The 17,264-nt window shown below is 51.7% G+C and overlaps 10 protein-coding genes across 10 annotated transcripts; 8 read left to right on the top strand and 2 right to left on the bottom strand.

The window, feature by feature from the left end:
* Window positions 1–215: 215 nt before the first annotated feature.
* BDW74DRAFT_15971 (uncharacterized protein) lies at window positions 216–1,970 on the bottom strand. Its single transcript, XM_073725498.1, has 3 exons — window positions 1,869–1,970; window positions 1,655–1,821; window positions 216–1,606 (listed from the first exon to the last, which is right to left on the bottom strand). Exons 1-3 carry the CDS (start codon window positions 1,904–1,906, stop codon window positions 297–299), a joined length of 1,515 nt encoding a protein of 504 aa, XP_073584111.1. The 5' UTR covers window positions 1,907–1,970; the 3' UTR covers window positions 216–296.
* A 284-nt stretch (window positions 1,971–2,254) lies between these two features.
* Window positions 2,255–3,130, top strand: BDW74DRAFT_15949 (mitochondrial 37S ribosomal protein uS8m). Its single transcript, XM_073725465.1, has 2 exons — window positions 2,255–2,291; window positions 2,348–3,130. The coding sequence occupies exon 2, from the start codon at window positions 2,393–2,395 to the stop codon at window positions 2,903–2,905; it is 513 nt and encodes a 170-aa protein (XP_073584110.1). The 5' UTR covers window positions 2,255–2,291; window positions 2,348–2,392; the 3' UTR covers window positions 2,906–3,130.
* On the top strand, window positions 3,131–3,999 carry BDW74DRAFT_15950 (NAD-dependent epimerase/dehydratase family protein). Its single transcript, XM_073725468.1, has one exon. It carries the CDS (start codon window positions 3,355–3,357, stop codon window positions 3,910–3,912), a length of 558 nt encoding a protein of 185 aa, XP_073584109.1. The 5' UTR covers window positions 3,131–3,354; the 3' UTR covers window positions 3,913–3,999.
* Window positions 3,913–5,181, top strand: BDW74DRAFT_152545 (uncharacterized protein). The gene is made up of 2 exons (XM_073724387.1): window positions 3,913–4,458; window positions 4,516–5,181. Exon 1 carries the CDS (start codon window positions 3,950–3,952, stop codon window positions 4,448–4,450), a length of 501 nt encoding a protein of 166 aa, XP_073584108.1. The 5' UTR covers window positions 3,913–3,949; the 3' UTR covers window positions 4,451–4,458; window positions 4,516–5,181.
* A 317-nt stretch (window positions 5,182–5,498) lies between these two features.
* BDW74DRAFT_15916 (uncharacterized protein) lies at window positions 5,499–6,493 on the top strand. Its single transcript, XM_073725427.1, has one exon. The coding sequence runs from the start codon at window positions 5,707–5,709 to the stop codon at window positions 6,367–6,369; it is 663 nt and encodes a 220-aa protein (XP_073584107.1). The 5' UTR covers window positions 5,499–5,706; the 3' UTR covers window positions 6,370–6,493.
* A 1,548-nt stretch (window positions 6,494–8,041) lies between these two features.
* Window positions 8,042–9,861, top strand: BDW74DRAFT_15919 (uncharacterized protein). The gene is made up of 3 exons (XM_073725428.1): window positions 8,042–8,534; window positions 8,624–8,692; window positions 8,762–9,861. The coding sequence occupies exons 1-3, from the start codon at window positions 8,398–8,400 to the stop codon at window positions 9,678–9,680; spliced, it is 1,125 nt and encodes a 374-aa protein (XP_073584106.1). The 5' UTR covers window positions 8,042–8,397; the 3' UTR covers window positions 9,681–9,861.
* On the top strand, window positions 9,862–10,621 carry BDW74DRAFT_15920 (uncharacterized protein). Its single transcript, XM_073725433.1, has one exon. It carries the CDS (start codon window positions 10,043–10,045, stop codon window positions 10,583–10,585), a length of 543 nt encoding a protein of 180 aa, XP_073584105.1. The 5' UTR covers window positions 9,862–10,042; the 3' UTR covers window positions 10,586–10,621.
* A 471-nt stretch (window positions 10,622–11,092) lies between these two features.
* bna4 (kynurenine 3-monooxygenase) lies at window positions 11,093–13,145 on the bottom strand. Its single transcript, XM_073724386.1, has 3 exons — window positions 12,915–13,145; window positions 12,563–12,777; window positions 11,093–12,507 (listed from the first exon to the last, which is right to left on the bottom strand). The coding sequence occupies exons 1-3, from the start codon at window positions 13,030–13,032 to the stop codon at window positions 11,323–11,325; spliced, it is 1,518 nt and encodes a 505-aa protein (XP_073584104.1). The 5' UTR covers window positions 13,033–13,145; the 3' UTR covers window positions 11,093–11,322.
* Window positions 13,146–13,314: 169 nt separating this feature from the next.
* BDW74DRAFT_152537 (methionine aminopeptidase MAP1) lies at window positions 13,315–15,101 on the top strand. Its single transcript, XM_073724385.1, has 3 exons — window positions 13,315–13,597; window positions 13,668–14,066; window positions 14,125–15,101. Exons 1-3 carry the CDS (start codon window positions 13,460–13,462, stop codon window positions 14,794–14,796), a joined length of 1,209 nt encoding a protein of 402 aa, XP_073584103.1. The 5' UTR covers window positions 13,315–13,459; the 3' UTR covers window positions 14,797–15,101.
* Window positions 15,102–15,133: 32 nt separating this feature from the next.
* On the top strand, window positions 15,134–17,242 carry BDW74DRAFT_152535 (putative MFS multidrug transporter). The gene is made up of 6 exons (XM_073724384.1): window positions 15,134–15,416; window positions 15,469–15,726; window positions 15,781–15,925; window positions 15,981–16,014; window positions 16,066–16,739; window positions 16,792–17,242. The coding sequence occupies exons 1-6, from the start codon at window positions 15,225–15,227 to the stop codon at window positions 17,133–17,135; spliced, it is 1,647 nt and encodes a 548-aa protein (XP_073584102.1). The 5' UTR covers window positions 15,134–15,224; the 3' UTR covers window positions 17,136–17,242.
* The last annotated feature ends 22 nt before the right edge of the window (window positions 17,243–17,264 follow it).

Raw genomic sequence — 17,264 nt, 5'->3', positions numbered from 1 at the left:
GCAGATACTAGGTTGCAGTAGCGGTGCTCAGACCCTGGCTCAAGCACACGCTCACAGGAAGAACCGCCCATTGGTGGTGGAACATTCACATCAAAAAGGTCAATTGAGAAGAGGTACACCATACACCATAGCATATACCCAAGCTGAAAAATGCCTGTTATCAGGACCGAACGTAAGAACCCTAACTATGTACTTGCTACAAACAGATCATCCAGCGACTAGCTCAAGGTCCGTCAAACTAATACGAAGCGCTACAAACACCTATCGTTCGTCAAGAAAGCAAATTGGAAATAAAATCAAAGTTTCTTCTCCAACTTCTTCAAGAACCGATTCACGCTGCTCTCGACCCTAGACGCTGAGTCCTCCAGCTTCCTCGGCCGCTGACCGGGGTTCTGCACCGCCAGCTTGGCGTGGTCCTGCAGGTGAGAAGAGGCTTCTGCTTCAGTGGGGCGGTACATCTGGTTGTGGATCGAGTATTCGGAGCCTGGCGTGCCGCCACCGACGCTCGCGGAAGATGTGAGGCTGGGTGTTGACTGATGATGGTGATGGTGGTGGTGGTGATGCGGCTGAGACTGAGTTTGGTCGTATGAATAGTTGGAGTACCCGCCTATCGAAGGAACTTGGGTGCCGTAGAAGCTTGGGGGCTGTTGTTGGACTTGGGCTGGGGCTTGCTGAGGCTGGGCGTAGCCATGAAGATAGCCAGGTGGATACGAAGGGACTGTTGATCCTGGTGGGCTTTGAACCGGTGTCTGGGTAGTGGGCGGGCTTTGAATGGGGGCTTGGAGTTGGGGTGGGAAGGAGAGGCCTGCGCTGGGTGGTGGAGAGGCGTACGCTCCTGGGAGGCCGTATGGGTTAGGCGTTGGCTGGCTCTGGCCTTGTTGGGGAGGTCCAATGTAGCTCCCTCCTATCCCAGATGTCTGGGATGTGTTTGTATAGCCGTGGTCTGCCGCTACGGCAGCGGCAAGGCCAGTCCCTTCTCCAGCATCAGGAGGCGGTGGTGTCTTCTCGCGATGCTTGATCGGTTCCGGCGCGGCGGGCGCAGCAGGGTTGTATGGGAGAGGGGTGAATTGGGCCGAGTCTCTCTTCTGCTCAACTGAAAGAGGGCTGACGGAGGAGGTATGCCGGTAAGCTGGAGTTCCGCTTGGGCCGCCTTGTGGAGGTGGCGGCGGCGGAGGGAGGCCGATGGGCGCAGGGCTGACGACTGCCTCTGACTGAGAATTCCGGGTTTGACCGTTTTGATACGCAGGGTCTGTGATTGCCACGTTTTCTAGCTGTTGTACGATAGTGCTTGTGGCGTTGATCTCGGATGGAGGTGGGAATGGATTTCTGTCCGTATCGACCTGCGCGCGAGACAGGTATTGCTCGGTCAGGTCCAGAAACTGGTCTGCGTCACCCTGGGTCCAGAAATAGATGTCTAGAGTATGCAGACGCTGAATCGCATTCTCGCCGCGGGGATCACTGGTCGGCAGCTGCCATTCATACGGGTTTGCACTGCTTGGTGGCGGAGGGAATGCATATCCTCCTTGTGTCTGGCTCTGCCCGTCCACAGTTATCGTGCATAGAGAAGGAAATCTGGTAGAATGGCTTATATGCACATTATCAAGAGCTTGATATTTGTTAGCTTTGGAGACTATAAGATTTAGCGACAGCTTACCCCCGTTGAAAGCATCCTGACCAGGAGTCCTAGGGTTATTCGCTACTTCAAGCCTTGTCTTCCGCTGGTTGGCATTGTGGTATAAATATAGATACGAGCCCTTGTCAAAGCGATGAAGGAGAGGCTTTGGAGTTGGCGCCGCAAAGTAATAATGAATGTCGGCGAAGCTGCATCTTGTCAATAGCAGCTAAGACATGCGGGGTATGGCACTTACAGGGTCAGCACTCGCTCCTCGCCTGGTAGCGGAGGCATGATAGCGGTTAGTATAGTGCAATGGATGAGGGCGCGTAGAGGGTGACGGGGAAGGGGAAATAGGAGAACAGGCAACTTTATAAAGTAAAGCCACTTACCAAGCTGCTACTGGGCCGTGATATGCATCTGCAGAAGACCGGCGGCAATGAGGGCGCTTAGAAGCTGGAGATGATTCGATGGTAGGTAGATGCCTCATTGCGGCCTTGATCTACAGGCACCGGTAAAATTGTAGCCTTAATATACAGGCATCAGCCGGCCCCGTCCGATCGTTTCTCCGAAAAATTCATCCCGCAAGTTAACAGCTTCAATAGGTCATTGGCATCTAGATTCCGAGCTGGGCCGCTGAGTGTTGGTGATACCCCGTCTTGCTCTGCATTATCCTTCCATAGGTATCTATGCAATTGTTATCCGCGCGCATCTGTCTCTCCACTGACTCTTTACTCGTCTCAGAACATCCGTCCCTTCGGCCAACCGGGTCCGCTCAGCATGTCTCTTGTCAACCTAGCCCACGTCTGTTCGCATCTGAACAATGCTAGCAAGGCTCGTCTTGGCTTTACTTCCATCCCCAACTCCAATCTTCACCTAAAGCTATGCCTCGCCCTTCAGAATGACGGTTTCATTTCATCTGTTGTCCGCGGAGGTCCTGAACCTCCCCCTATGCACAACCTGCTCGGAATTCCTACCGCATACGAGGAAGGATACACCGTGGAGCCAGTGACACAAAGCAACGTTGCTACAAGGCGACTTTGGCTAGGATTGAAGTACTGGCAAAGTCAGCCGGTGCTCTCAAAGATCTCGTTGGTCAGCAAGCCCACGAGACGACTCACCCTTGATGTTGCTGGCCTGCGCGAGATCGTTCGCGGACAGAGGAGTGGTTACGTGGAGGGACTGCGGTCTCCCGGAGAGAGTCTGTACCTCTCAACAGACAAGGGTATCAAGGAAGCGCGGGAGTGCGTGGAGAAGAAGCTCGGAGGACTTGTCCTGTGTCGCGTCTTATAATGATTTGGTGGAAGAGGTAGATCTCGTTGAAATTCGCTCCAGAGGGGTGCTGTACGATGGGCTTGCATTATATCCGGAGTTTGGTCAGTCGCGCTTCTCATGTCTTCCTGTGCGACTGTTGGGATAAACAGCTACTGTGTATATTAACCTAAGTAACTTCATGTACTTTTCTTCATCTGCACCTTCATACCAGGTAAGATCTAGCCGGAGCTTGGTACTGGCGGTTCCGTCCTGTGATGGTGTTGCCGTCTCTCGGCGGTTTCCTACAACTCCGCAAGTAATTGCATCAAAGTACCGTAGTTTGAGAACGGTACTTTGATGCAATTATTTGCGAGTCGATATTGCACTACTTCCGAAACAAGAGCATCTGCCCGATCTAGCCAGTGGCTTCGATTGATTTGCCAGCTACTCCGGAGTAAGGTACAGCTGCTACCCTGAGCCTGCTGGCCATGACCGGAAGCTGGCCGTCGATCAAAAGCGTCGTCATCTCAGGCGGCACTGGTTTTGTTGGTGCCGCCATCGCTAGAGAATTCGCAGAGCGGCATCGAAACTGCGTAATCACAATCCTTGACTTGCATCCACCAGGCCCAGACCATATCGTGCCTGACACTGCGCACTTCATTGAAGTGGATATCACCGACCTCGACGGGGTTACGACAGCATTGCAGCAGACAGGGCCAGATGTGGTCGTGCATACGGCGGGGATTGTTCCAGTGCTTACTGAAAGGTGTGGGCGGAGACTCGAGAAGCATGTATGGCGCGTCAACGTCGATGGCACAAGGAACATGCTGGAGGCAACAAAGAAAAGTGGATCGAGAACTTTCATTTACACAAGTACCTGTTGCGTTCTGACGGACTATTTTGGAATGCCTCTGCCCAACGCGAATGAGGAGTGGCCCACCCCTCGCACATCTCTCATCTACGGCGAATCCAAGATGTGCGCCCTCTGTCTCTATTTGTGGCATACCTTTTTAGAGTTGCTGACGGTGCTACGGATCGACTTTTAGACTGCGGCTGAGGCTTTGGTCCTCCAATACTCGAGTGATGCAATGGCTACTTGCGCTCTCCGGCCTTCCGTCCTTTGTGGGCTTGGCGACTACCAATTACTCCCAGCAATTTATGCATGCATCGCAGAAGGGGAAACGCCGTTTGTTAGGGGGACGGAACCAACCTATGGGATGTCACGTACGTCGCCAACGTCGTAGATGCGCATGCTTTAGCGCAGAGAACTTGGCATCCTCGAGGACAGCCGCGGGGGAAGCTTTCTTCATCCAGAACAACGAGCCCATCGCCTTCAGGGACTTCTGTCTCGCGATATGGGCCCATTTTGGCCACACTCCGCCATTTGAGACCCACATTCCCAAATGGTTGGCTTGCTTTACTGGACTGGTTTCAGAAACTCTAACATGGATCTCCGGGAAAGCGACAACTGAGCCGTGGGAGTGTCAAAGATGCATGCGCTGTCCGATATGCGAATGGAGAGAAGGCTCGGCGCATATTGGGGTACAAGGGTACGAGTCGGCATCGACGAAGGGATTTGCTTAAGCTGCGAGGTACGTTTTCATGTCCGGCCTAGAACCTCTTAAACATGCATTGACACTGGTGTCCAGGACTATGCTCGCCGTATAGGATTCGAATTGCCCTCATCCATAAAGCAGAAGGAAGAATAGCTATCCTCTTGCATCGTCTCATGCTTCGTCCTTTGTCGTCCTGTGCCCAAGAGACTTTGAGCAACCAAAATTGATTTGCGCAAGCAGAGCAGACTGCAGTCGGGTGTAGATGCTGTCATGCAGGGCAAGGGTTGAAAATCGTTGGGACATGGCCGTCTTTCGAGTCCTAGCTGGGACAGGATTACGACTGCGCCAAACCTCCGCGCTTTCAATAGAAGACACATATGCTAAGGGACAAAACGAACTGGGATAACTAGGTGTTTGGTGATGTGAAATTTGAGCCCTTTGCATGGAACACCTTGCGACAACGACATCTTTGCTTCTTTGCTTCTTTGCCTCTCCTCCAACTACCCTTCTTGCATCATCCCTGTGAATCTGACGTTACTGAACCTCAGATCTTCAAACGACCGAATATCTGTTAGTCAAGGAAATGTGTGTATGCTTACTCTGGGGTTGCAGATGCAGCATAATTGCTTTGTTGGAACTGTGCGCACGATGAGCTCGCTCAACATTTCCCGCCCATCAAGCTGTTTGTTTGATGTTCTACAATACCTCCTTAGTATAGTTGGTAATCGACACTTCTTTCAACTTCTACGTCTCTTCGACTATCATAGCTCTGACTTGATTTTGGCCAATGTGATCTCGAACTAAGTAATGACAATGTTTGGCGGCACTTCGTTACTCCGTAAAAGAAAACATACAACCTAAGCTGCATCTATAACATCATCTTTGTTTGAGATTCAAGGATGACGGGCATATTTTCCATCAACTCGCCACATTCCTTGTAACACATGATGCAAACGCGATAGCTTCTGACTGAAAGTCCCATAAGGAATGCGATGATCCTTGCATAGATCTCAGATCTTTGTCTATTACAAACTTCATGATATCATGATATGGAATCGACCGGAACTGTATTCTCTGCTGACGAGCAGAAACAAGGCAGGATGGTGCAAGACCAGAGCATTGCGCCAGAAGGTAGTCGCAAGAGATCATCCAAAGAGTCGATTGCCTCGTCTATAAGAACCCTGGTGTGTCCCGGCTCTGGCAACATTCAGAATCATCAACATCAACCTTTTAGAGCTCCATTCATCTCCAAGCAAATCATTTAAGAGCCTCTTACCTTCCACCATGGTCGACGCCGTTTTCTTCCACAAGGGCATCCAGCAGGCCTACTTCTTCGGAGGCCGCCGCTACGCCCGCATCGAGTTCGTCCCAGGAGGCTCCGACGAAAAGATCACCTATGGCCCAGCCACCATTTCCGACCACTGGCCCTCCCTCAAGTCCATCGGCTTCGGCACCGTTGAGGCTGTCCTCCCCGTTGAAGGCACCCAGGACGAGGGCTACTACTTCTTCGGCTCGCGTTTCGCCCGCATCAAGCTTGTTCCAAACTCTCAGGACGACAAGGTCCTTGACGGACCATGGGTCATCACCGAGAAGTTGACCAGCCTCGGACAGGCGGGCTTCGACACCATCGACGCAGCACTCCCTGTCCCCGGCAAGTCGGGCGAAGCGTACATCTTCCGCGGCGTGAACTATGTGCGCATCAACGTCGACCAGGACAAGATCGTGTACGGTCCCGCGAAGCTCACGAAGGAGTGGCCTGGTCTGACCAAGGCCGGATTTGACTCTGTTGATGCGGCGTTCCCTGAGCCCGGTAGCTCAAATGGAACCGTGTACTTCTTCAAGGGTGATCAGTACGTCAAGCTGAAGGTCGTCGCTAGTGCTCCAGACACTATCGTCTGGGGGCCAAAGCCCATCAAAGATTACTGGAGCACTCTGGACTGGATCTAGAGAATCAGGCGGCTTGGATCCGGCATGGATGCTGGAAGTAGGAGGACGCAGGCTGGTTTCTTTACCTGGTACCTCACAATGTTACGGGCTTCCTCAACGATCGCCCATTTGCAGTCAGCTAGTGGCCATAATTGATTGTCCGTTCCTTATATATGCGCAATGATCAATGAGTCTCGTTCGATGTTTCAACCTTGTCGTCATTATCGTTTTGCTTGCATTGTAGATGTAGATATACCACTATATTGAGCATGCGTATCTGGGCATCACAGCTAGGGCCACTTCGTTGCAGATTCTTAACAGAAGGAGGTAGTGACTGGAATATACAGACCTCATGCTCCGAAAGAGGAAAAAGATACTTACCTAAGCGTCACGTGACCAAATCGATGTTCCAAGGGCGCCAACTGCGCCAATCTACATCAGACAGACCTCAAGCCCCAGACTCAAGTATCAGATGCGCAAATCAGAAGTATGTCGGCGACTCATCGCCAGGACCAATACTCTGGCAGGGCCTAGGTAGATCATTGGGCCGTTATCCATCCGCTTTCGTTTTTACGGTGACTCGGTTCGATCTCAGCCTGTGACTTTTTGGGCAACAACACATGCAGCCATATGTCTGCCCAACCCAACTCTCCAAAACAGTCTCTCTCTCCCACCATCAGGGCCGGACCATGAAGATCCCATGATCTCCACACTTTCTTCCTAAATCCAACGGGCGACCGGCCCAACCTTGGGTGGCTTCCGCCGGATCTTCGACTGTTGATCGTTAACTTGTGTTTCCAGCAGCAATTGCCGGTGTTCCTTGCCCAACGCTGTTCAACGCTAACTTGTACGACGACCGCACCTCGTGTTTGGGAAACATCAAGTAGACAGGGGACGGTGATACGGTGATTCGTTGAGCTTGAAAAGTCTTGCTCGCGCTCGCCAATTGCCTGGAGCCATGCGTCGTGGACGCTCAGAGCTGTACAGAGTATTGGATCACCCTTGACCAGTCGAAACCTTGCACCCGGACCATCGGATTCCAGAAAACAGTCATACCTGAGTCAGTGGTTTCGATTGATTTGCCAGCTACTCTGCTGATATTCGGCTGTCACTCGCGCGTACCCAATGGTATCCGCCTCCGTCCGCCATCTCAGGCCGCCCAGAGTTGTGGATATTGTCGGCTCGGGAGGTAAACTAATCCAGATCGAAAAGACATACAGGGATGTCACAATATGATTCGAACTTGTGAGATTCCGAATGGCCAGAATGTTTGGGTTTGGAAGGTCGCTGTCGTGCCGATTGCTAGCGGGTGCTTGCGCCCTGCCAGCTTCTGCCATTGCTGCCCAAAACCCTAACCGTCCATCTCGACCCTTGCTTTCTCCTCATTCCTCTTTCATTTGATGGTAAGATCAGCTTACCAAAGCTGGCCACGTTCATCTTGTGGGGGCAAATTCTTGGAGTTTCCCTCAGGCTCATCCATGTCAAACCGCGCTCAATGGCCGCCGCAGTTACCCACCTGATGGACTGTTGGACACGGAGGCGGCAAATTAGTCTAGCCTCAAAGATCTACCTAGTGCTCTGGTTGATTGCTCGATCTCCATCGTCAACTTATCGTGACCGCCGCCTGTTGAATCTATTGTTCCCACCCTGTCAGTGTCGACCCACTGGGCCGTGGAGATTGACCCTAGACTCCGCTGACCACCGTGTACGACTCCATAGACCAGGCTATTTTGAATTTTGATGCCCAGCTTCTTCCTTGCCCGAATCGAGATTCTTCTCGAGTGTGTCCGGGCATCCTTGTCAGTGGCTACGAGGAGCAGCCCCCTCCCCTCTCACTTCGTGGGTCTGAGACAGAAGAGCTTATCTGCCGCCTCGAGAATTTGTGCTCGTGCCCTGACTGTTACATATATGCCTCATGGCCATGCCAATTTAATGAACTCTTTTTGTCTGATACACATGTTATAGCCAAGGCGCCTCTTAATAGAGCACACGAGACTGATTTTTATTAAAGACCCCTCTTCCTCTTCCATTTACTCTACGACCTTCTCTATGTACTTTCAACACATGCCTCTCGTTCTTCACCCCCCAGTGTCTGCAATGTCGTCGTACTTCTCCGGCTCGAGCACAGGCAGCAGCACTTACGCACACTCACTGAGCACCGACTCAGATACGTGGTCTCGTCATAGGTTAGCTTCAACGGGGATTTACTTCCCAAAAAATGCCCTTTTTTTCCTGTGACGTTATTTCATTAGCTTGTATGCTCACCTTGAAATAGTGGCATGATCCCACGGCAGCCGGGGATGTACGGAGCTTCTGGCGAGCCTCCGCTGATCTATCAGCCAAGGTATTTCATGGCAACTGCTGTCTTTTGAACTTCGCTTGCGGAAGGCCCGATGCTGAAGTTCTTTCCCAGTACGAAACCATTCCCGTCCCCACCAAGGCTTGAACCTGGCTCGGTGCACACGCAGGTCCCAACGTCAAGGCCATCGAAGCTGGTATCGCCAGAGTTTGACTTCTCCTTTCCTCATGGCGCCATCCCAGTGTCTTCACCTGGAACTATTTCTCTTTCTCCGAGGGGACCCTTACCACCGCACCCGAGCCCGATGTATCGAGAACTGAACCACCCCGCTCGCCTTCCGGTCGAATCACTAAACCGTGATTACGGCCTTGATAGGCCGTCTGAGAGTGCGGAGTACCTCATCGAAAGAAAAGGTCGCCGTACCACAGACAAGTACAAAGGAACGGTTCGGTATCACTCGCAGAGGCGTCCCTCGAACCGTGACGAGTTTGATGGTCCCCATCAGTTCCTAGATCCGCCCTCACCGCAAGTGGTTGCTGCCCAAGGGCGAGACTTACCTCATCTTCCTACTAATCTTGATGTCTCAGAGCAAGATCGAATCTTAGCCTCGGTGAACGACCGGCTATCACAGTGCGCGTTTGATTTCTTCGGGAAGTACCGATTCCCCATTCCGATTGAGCCAGACAAGAGAGAGGTGAGGGTCCCATCAGACCGGGAATGGACTGAGTGGGTATACCTTCTGAGAAGGTTAGCGACTAAGCGTCGCATCCCCGCCAGGGTTCTGTACAATGGGCAGATAAAGCAACTGGTTACGGTGCTGGAGAACTCTCTGGAAATGAGACATGCTGCCAAGCACCAGTCGCGACCCATCAAGGATGACCGAAATGTTCTCCAGCTCATCTCTGCCGGTACCCAAGTGGCTAAGATCCTCAAAGACGCGAGTGCCGTGGAATATCTTGATCGTCTCTATCTTGACACCGAGAAACGCATCTATGAGAGGCGTAGCCGCCGTGTGAAATTTGCCACACCATGACTGTCATTTTATGATGCTTGATTATGACTTTACGAGGTAGATGATTTCTCCGGACATGGACAATTCTTTTCGAGATCCTTGGACCTTTCTACATCCCTTGTTTCATTGGAAGGATGCCTAAAACCCAGATTCTCCCGGAACCCACCCCGTCTCCCAGGAGGAAACTATCCACGGATTATGATGATAATTTAATTTGGTTACCCTACTCCCGCTGGTTGGAAGAAATGGATTTCTGGACTTCCTTCACGGACCCTGTCCACGGCCAGGAAATCTCCTGGGGTGAGCTCGGACCTCGCGGGAGGACTTCCTCCAAGTCCTCCAAAGCTTCCTGCTTTTGATTGCTCTCTGGCCACAGCCTTCGAATGCCTCATACCACTAACATGTCCGCAATGAAACTTCCGTACATAGCCAGCGCCCACGCTGCTCTTTTGCACCAGTCTTTTGACCTTTTCGGCTCCGCTACTCTGCTTCTGTCATCGCTAGACCATTCTGGCGGTACTTTCACTGGTTGGCTCTCTCTATTTCATGATTTAATGTCTTTGATGTGTCTACGTTATGTCTATCTGGTTCTGGATATCTGGATTTTGTCTTGTACTGTACGAAATCAAACCAAGGCCCGAACGACGATCGGGGATATCTTTCTCCGCGTCAGTTCTTTGGCTATGATGACGCGATGTGTTTTTTTTTCTTTCTATTTAATGGTTCGGGCAGGTATCTTTCTTTCGCTCACGCTTTATACTCAATTGTCTATGTTCTCTCCATGCCTATGCCTATGTCTGTGCTCTTGTTATGTCAAAGTCAAGTTATTGTTCGTGTATATTTCCTTTGCTGATGTGTTGTTTTGCCATACCAGCTGTAAGGGCCCTGGCCAGCCACTGAATGGATCGATCCACTCTCTACCTTGAGTCCTTAGGTTGGCTACTAACAGTGCTCTCTACCAGCCAAAGTAATGGACTGCTGCGAATACACTATCTCCCTAGAGGTAAGAAGACCCGAGAGCCATCAACTTGGCTCCGCGGGAACCTAGCATAATAGCTAGGTACATCCTACATCTCCAGCCGCGAACAGCTGTACCAACAGGAACAGAGGGATAGCGTGCTAAAATCAGTCTCTTGAAATCAAGACCGGCGGATGACTTTACTGGTGGTAATACCTCTGTCCAGCATACTCTGCTAGAATCCTGCTGCAGACGCATTGACAATCTGACACTGGACTCCCTGACAATCCTGTTTTCCCGCTCCCTGCTCCCCCGGTCTTGTTCGGGTTACGCAGCCTGTCCAGGTTCGACACGCAGTTATGCGTGCATTGCGTCTTCATAGTCTGGTCTTGGGCGGGCCTCAGCTGATACCGATATTGATACCCGAGAGCCTCCGGTTGGTGCTACTTTTTTCCAAACATACTCAGGAGTTGAGTGATAAGGCAGGGTGTGACATTCTAATATGTAAGTAAGCAAATATGCATGCGTGTGTATCGCAAACAGAGCAGAGGGTGGTCTATTCTAGTGATCGTAGTTAGAAGTACACTGAAAGTATGCCAAAAGGGCAATAACAGCAACGAAATGACCGCAAAATGTCTACGATCTATGCGTAACTTATCTTCCTAAGGTCTTTACCTTGATAACATCGAATAGATACAAAGCACATTAGATCGACGAAGCACCGGTAAAGAATCCTCGCAAAGTGTTCCCGAGGCCAATGTACGAAATGAACTTGGTCGTGGGCTGTCTCCACACATATATACCCGCCATCGCCAGAGCCGATAGCAGCGTCGAACCAAAGACAGCGCTTAAGATGCGGCCCTGTCTCCGGTTGATATCGATGATCTCTGAGTAGCGCTGGCTGCTGAAGCTGACGCGGGTATATTGTGTCTGCCAACCGAGGCTGGGGAGGTAGTGGTACAGTGCCTCCTCGATTTGCTTGCGGAGGCGGTAGAGAGGCTGTTTGACACCCCAGCGCATCTCAACGTAGTTCTGTCGCGAGAGGTCATTGATGGCGTGTGCGTCTGCGGTGCGGGAGGCCGTGTATGCTTGGAAAGCTGAGTGGCGCGCTTGGGCGCGGGAGGCCTTGTCGGCGTTGTGTGCGTTGTACACGCCGTGTTGGTCAAGTGCGTCGAAGAGGACTTGGATATCTTCGAGACCGGCGTTTAGGCCTTGCCCGTAGAAGGGTAGAACGGCATGTGCGGCGTCGCCGACAATCACGACGGAGGAGCTGTAGTGGTGTGGTGCGCATTTGATGCTTATGAGCGGGAGGTGTGGGTTGGATATGAATTGGGCAATTAGGTCGGCGGGGGAGATGAGATTTGGGCAGACGCCGGGAAAATGCTCGTCGAAGGACTGGAGGAGGTCTTCGGTGGAGCGTTCGAGCTGCGCGTAGTGGCTTGCCGGGGCGAAGAGGGTGCAGGTAAATGATTTGTCAACGGAGGGCAGAGCAATGAACATGAACTCTTTACCCGGCCAGATGTGCAAATGGCTAGGCGAGATAAGGAAGTCGTTTGTCGGGGAAGGAGGGATGCGAAACTCGCACCACAGCGTGTCGATGTATTCCTGTTCGTAGTCGACGCGAGCAAACTTCATCATGTGGTACCGCGTGGCCGAATGGGCGCCATCTGCACCGATCAAGAAGTCAAAGTCCACCTCTATCTCGGGGACACGACCAGATGAGCCGGGAAGGGGTGCTTCGCCGGGCAAGCGACGCTCGAACCAGGCCTTGTTTGCTTGGAAATCGGCGCCGGTCAGCTTGTGGTTGAAAAAGAGCTTGATGTTGGGGGTGCGCTCCAGCTCATTGAGGAACACGTTGTTCAGCATCCCTCTATCTGCAGAGTAGTTGTTCTGCGCCACATTGTTAGCTTTGATTCGCTCGATCTGATGTGGTAGGGATGCTAACCCGGCCATGAACATCGTAGGCTTGCGGCGCCTCCCACAACTTTCCATCATCTCTTCCATGAATCATACGACCATGGATCGGGACCACCTCTTGAAGAATCTCCTTGATGACATGCCTCCGATTGGATCCCTGCAGCGCTGTGATCCCGCGATGAGACAGCGATAGATTTATTGACTTTGTGAAGTTCAGAGGGACAGTACCAGGAACTCTGAGATCTGTGAAACAACATGACTCAGTACGATGCCGAGGTATATATAGAGCAATCGGATGATAAAGGGTTGTTGAGGCACAGAGCAGACGGCGCATATACAAGTTCCTTATAAACTTGAGGTTCCAGAAAAGCAAAACTAACCTCCTCGGAGCTCATATAACTCGACATCGTCGCCTCTGGCCGCAGCATAGAGAGCCGCCAAACATCCGACTGGTCCGGCGCCGACAATCACCACTTTTTGCTTGGCGGGAGTGGTCATTTTGACCGAAAAGTGACAGATCGGTCACGGAAAGGCGACAGGTTGATATGCCTCCGAACTGACGCTGTATCACCTCCAATCTAAAATTGGCACGCAAGTGCAGAATAATCCCCGCTGTGGTTCCTGGTGGGCTGGCGATCTCGCTCGTGACGCAAAGCCTAACGCTATGCGGTGTCACGAGACCATTTTTCCTTCTTTGGCTTAGCGCTTGAACCCTGCCAAGGACGATCACGTGGGGTTATCGTACGCTAGTCTGTTCCTGGAGCGTGACAAGTAGGAATGCCCTAGTCTGCATTGGGTTAGATTACTGAGGCTCGTCCCCGATTTTTCTGGCAGCGGCGACTTTATCCTCCTCCGCCGACTATCACTCCCTCCTCATTCTTGCCTTTTTACCTACACAGCAAGGCTCAGCACTGTATATCGCATCATGGCTGCTGCAGTCGCACCCCGAAAGTGCTTCGGCACCGACTGTGCTAAGGATGCTGGATCCCTTCAGTGCCCGACATGTCTGAAGATGGGCCTCGACAGCTTCTTCTGTTCGCAGGACTGTTTCAAGCGAAGCTGGGTAGGCGCTCAAGAACACGCTTACCGCGCGCATTATTCCTTTGTCCTTGAATGCTAACGGACCTTCATAGAGCGACCACAAAGCTCTCCACAAAAAGAGTAATTTCCTCACCAACCTTTTTCCTCCAAAAGTAGTTTCTGAACCAGACCCAGCAACCGGACACTTCAATCCCTTCCCTTCTTTCGGCTTTGCCGGATCCCTACGACCCGTATATCCTTTGTCGCCCATGAGGACCGTGCCTAAATCCATCCCCCACCCTGACTACGCTAAGGATGGCATTCCCCGCTCGGAGCAGAAGTTTGTTGGCCGACACAACATTACCATCTTGAACAAGGCAGAGCAGGAGGGCATGCGCAAAGTATGCCGACTGGCGAGAGAGGTTCTTGATATCGCCGCGCGAGAGTTGAAGCCCGGTGTCACCACCGACTACATTGACGAGGTTGTCCACAAAGCGTGTGTTGAGCGCAACGTAAGTTCTGCCGTTATTTTCCGAGTAAATTTGAAATGCTATACTAATGTTTGACTAGTCTTACCCGTCGCCTCTCAACTACGTTCACTTCCCCAAGTCCGTTTGCACGTCGATCAACGAGACCATCTGCCACGGTATTCCCGACCAACGCCCGCTCGAGGACGGTGACATCATCAACATTGACGTTACTCTGTATCATGAGGGATTCCACGGAGATATTAACGAAACATACTACGTCGGAGAGAAGGCGCGATCGAACGAAGAAGCCGTGCGGGTTGTAGAGACGGCAAGAGAGTGTTTGGACAAATCCATTGAACTTGTCAAGCCGGGCATGCTGTTTCGGGAACCTGGAAATGTGATCGAAAAGCATGCTAAGAGCCGGAACTGCAGTGTGGTGAAGAGCTACTGCGGCCACGGTATCAACCAGCTCTTCCACTGCGCCCCCAACGTTCCTCACTATGCGAAGAACAAGGCCGTTGGAACGGCGAAGCCCGGTATGTGCTTCACGATCGAGCCTATGATCAACATCGGCACACACCGCGACCGTCTCTGGCCGGATGACTGGACCAGCACGACTGCGGACGGCTCGCTGTCCGCTCAGTTTGAACACACCCTCCTGGTGACAGAAGACGGCGTCGAAGTCCTCACCGCGCGCCTGCCAGACTCGCCAGGTGGCCCCATCCCTCTGCTTGGCGCAGAGGGTGCGAGCGAGGCAAAGACCGAGGCGTGATTTGTGATACATTGCATTATCTTTAAACGGTGACGAGTATAATGACGGTTGAACGATGCATGACTCCATTGCTATCACTGTAGGCTCTCTCTGCCTGGGTGACATTGTATATAGCATATCTTGGGACAAGTGGCCGTTGATAGCATTAGATAGCGTAAGTCCATACAGCGTATAGAGTCAATTCTTGAAACACAATCAGGGAAAGCGTCGGTTCCTGGCCGCGCCAAATTGGAGGTTAGCGCCACGCCGTCTTTCCGTCTAGCCGACTCGCCAATCAGTGCGGCAGCTCACTGCGGAGCGCTTATCACCACGTGACCCAAGCACATCTTCAAGCAGAGGCGTGGTGAAATAGTTGGAGTCCTCGAGTCATCTTTCTGTTCTTTGCTTTCAGCTGCTGGAAGCATTGAGATACTTGCGCTTCCGGTAAGATGCCTTCAGAAGCGCCGCATACAGAAAGATCCCCGTTGTTGGGCTCCCAAAGCAACGGCCATGCTTCATACTCTGCTATAGCCGAGGCGGGCAATCAATCCGATCCCGGTCGTATAGAAGAAGGAACAGTTGCAAGCAAGCAGGGATCTGGGCTGAACCTCAGATACATATTGCCTGCGCTCTCGATTGGTGTATGACCTGGCTCTTCCTCAAATAAGCTTGCTTTTGCTGACCTTGCTTCAGGTCTTCTTATCTGCAGCTGACCAGACAATCATTGTCTCCAGCTATGGCAAGATTGGGTCTGATTTGAAGGCGTTAAACCTGACGAGTTGGATTGCCACATCCTACTTCTTGACCTTGACATCTTTCCAGCCGCTTTACGGCAAGCTGAGTGATATCTTCGGCCGGAAGTCCTGCTTGCTGTTTGCGTATGCCGTGTTTGGCATTGGATGTCTGTTTTGTGGTCTTGCGCAGAGCATTCATCAGCTTATTGCTGCTCGTGTAAGCACATAGATCCGACTGCTGACAAATTCGTGCGCTGATTAAGTGCTCTAGGTCTTTCAAGGCATTGGCGGTGGTGGCATGACTACGGTTGTTAGCATCCTTTTGAGTGATATCATCCCCCTTCGTGATAGAGGTGTGTGGCAGGGTGTCATTAACATCATTTATGCAACTGGATCGGGCATCGGTGCACCCCTCGGTAAAGAGACCCTCGGCTCTAGCTGAACCTGTGTCTTCTAATATGTGTTCAACAGGTGGTATTTTAGCGGACTACATCGGCTGGAGATGGTATGTTATACTCATTGTACTTACCGTCGATGCCTGATTTGACCGATTTAGGGCTTTCATCGCTCAGTTCCCGCTGTGCGTTCTCGCCTTCATCGCGGTATCCGTCGTACTAGATCTACCTGCGCCTGAGGATAGCCACTGGAAACAGAAGCTCCGCCGGATCGACTTCCCTGGAGCAGTTGTACTTATTGGCGCAGTCCTCGGCTTCCTTGTTGGTTTCGACCGAGGCAGTAATGTCTCCTGGACCATGCCCTTAACAATTGTTTCCCTTAGCGTTTCCGCCTGCTTGTTTGTTTTGTTTGTTGTGGTTGAGATATACTACGCAACAGAGCCGTTTGCCCCCGGCCACATCATCTTCGACCGCGGCTTTGTCGCAGCGTACGGCTGCAATTTCTTCAGTTTTGGTGGCTGGCTATCCGGCCTCTTCTATCTTCCGCTGTACTTCCAAGCTGTTGATGGCGTCTCCGCAACGGTGGCGGGTCTACGACTCCTGCCTTGTATCTTTGCCGGTGTCTCTGGATCCTTGTTCGCTGGATTCGTCATGAAGTGGACTGGAAAGTACTATTGGCTGACAATCGCTGGCTATACTTTGCTTACCACCGGTCTTGTTGTGATCACTCTTTTCTCTGGCGTGGTTAGAGAGAGTCTAGTCCCCATAATCATTGGGACAGTTGCTTGCTCCTTCGGAAATGGCATTGGCGTTACAACGACCCTAATCAGCTTGAGTGAGTTTTGCGGCTGCGTTGTTTTCGTATAATTGCTAACATCATGTGCTAGTTTCGAACGCAACCCCGGAAGATCAGGCTGTGGTGACTGCCTGCTCGTACCTATTCCGATCCCTTGGATCTGTTATTGGTCTTGCCTTGTCCTCTACGGTCGTGCAGCAAGTCCTAAGGACTCGCTTGAGATATACCCTCCGCGACAGCAAGGACATTGACAGAATTGTGGATGGGGTCCGACAGAGTCTGGACTTTATTAAGACCTTGGACCCGGTTATTGCAAGGACAGTCCGCGACTGCTATGGATGGGCGACCAACAAGGGCTTCGCTTTCCTTATTGGCGTGGTGTTCTTCGCCTTCGTGAGCAGCTTGTTCATTCGTGAACGAAGCTTGTCACGGTAAATGGAAGTGGAATAAGCAGTAGACTGGATGTATATTCTTATGTGAATGAGGATATTGTACTTAGTGACGGTGTATAGAAAGAAGTATATAAAAGTGGAATGTTGTTGAAATTGCTTGGCTCCGTCATCT

Source organism: Aspergillus multicolor, assembly GCF_047715735.1.
Source record: "Aspergillus multicolor strain CBS 133.54 unplaced genomic scaffold BDW74scaffold_11, whole genome shotgun sequence".
NCBI classification, from domain to species: Eukaryota; Fungi; Ascomycota; class Eurotiomycetes; order Eurotiales; family Aspergillaceae; genus Aspergillus; species Aspergillus multicolor.
This window is presented reverse-complemented; position numbering and strand designations above follow the sequence as displayed.

Excerpts from the sequence above, each read along its gene's own strand:
- BDW74DRAFT_15971 (XM_073725498.1), bottom strand. The coding sequence starts at position 1,906 with ATGCCTCCGCTACCAGGCGAGGAGCGAGTGCTGACCCT. Across the intron at positions 1,822-1,868 it reads GAGGAGCGAGTGCTGACCCT|CTTCGCCGACATTCATTATT; the intron begins GTAAGTGCCATA and ends GACAAGATGCAG. Across the intron at positions 1,607-1,654 it reads TCAGGATGCTTTCAACGGGG|CTCTTGATAATGTGCATATA; the intron begins GTAAGCTGTCGC and ends ACAAATATCAAG.
- BDW74DRAFT_15949 (XM_073725465.1), top strand. The coding sequence starts at position 2,393 with ATGTCTCTTGTCAACCTAGCCCACGTCTGTTCGCATCTGAACAATGCT.
- BDW74DRAFT_15950 (XM_073725468.1), top strand. The coding sequence starts at position 3,355 with ATGACCGGAAGCTGGCCGTCGATCAAAAGCGTCGTCATCTCAGGCGGC.
- BDW74DRAFT_152545 (XM_073724387.1), top strand. The coding sequence starts at position 3,950 with ATGCAATGGCTACTTGCGCTCTCCGGCCTTCCGTCCTTTGTGGGCTTG.
- BDW74DRAFT_15916 (XM_073725427.1), top strand. The coding sequence starts at position 5,707 with ATGGTCGACGCCGTTTTCTTCCACAAGGGCATCCAGCAGGCCTACTTC.
- BDW74DRAFT_15919 (XM_073725428.1), top strand. The coding sequence starts at position 8,398 with ATGTACTTTCAACACATGCCTCTCGTTCTTCACCCCCCAGTGTCTGCA. Across the intron at positions 8,535-8,623 it reads GATACGTGGTCTCGTCATAG|TGGCATGATCCCACGGCAGC; the intron begins GTTAGCTTCAAC and ends ACCTTGAAATAG. Across the intron at positions 8,693-8,761 it reads CCGCTGATCTATCAGCCAAG|TACGAAACCATTCCCGTCCC; the intron begins GTATTTCATGGC and ends GTTCTTTCCCAG.
- BDW74DRAFT_15920 (XM_073725433.1), top strand. The coding sequence starts at position 10,043 with ATGCCTCATACCACTAACATGTCCGCAATGAAACTTCCGTACATAGCC.
- bna4 (XM_073724386.1), bottom strand. The coding sequence starts at position 13,032 with ATGACCACTCCCGCCAAGCAAAAAGTGGTGATTGTCGGCGCCGGACCA. Across the intron at positions 12,778-12,914 it reads GTTATATGAGCTCCGAGGAG|ATCTCAGAGTTCCTGGTACT; the intron begins GTTAGTTTTGCT and ends GTTGTTTCACAG. Across the intron at positions 12,508-12,562 it reads CCTACGATGTTCATGGCCGG|AACAACTACTCTGCAGATAG; the intron begins GTTAGCATCCCT and ends AATGTGGCGCAG.
- BDW74DRAFT_152537 (XM_073724385.1), top strand. The coding sequence starts at position 13,460 with ATGGCTGCTGCAGTCGCACCCCGAAAGTGCTTCGGCACCGACTGTGCT. Across the intron at positions 13,598-13,667 it reads ACTGTTTCAAGCGAAGCTGG|AGCGACCACAAAGCTCTCCA; the intron begins GTAGGCGCTCAA and ends GGACCTTCATAG. Across the intron at positions 14,067-14,124 it reads AAGCGTGTGTTGAGCGCAAC|TCTTACCCGTCGCCTCTCAA; the intron begins GTAAGTTCTGCC and ends ATGTTTGACTAG.
- BDW74DRAFT_152535 (XM_073724384.1), top strand. The coding sequence starts at position 15,225 with ATGCCTTCAGAAGCGCCGCATACAGAAAGATCCCCGTTGTTGGGCTCC. Across the intron at positions 16,015-16,065 it reads GACTACATCGGCTGGAGATG|GGCTTTCATCGCTCAGTTCC; the intron begins GTATGTTATACT and ends TGACCGATTTAG. Across the intron at positions 16,740-16,791 it reads AACGACCCTAATCAGCTTGA|TTTCGAACGCAACCCCGGAA; the intron begins GTGAGTTTTGCG and ends ATCATGTGCTAG.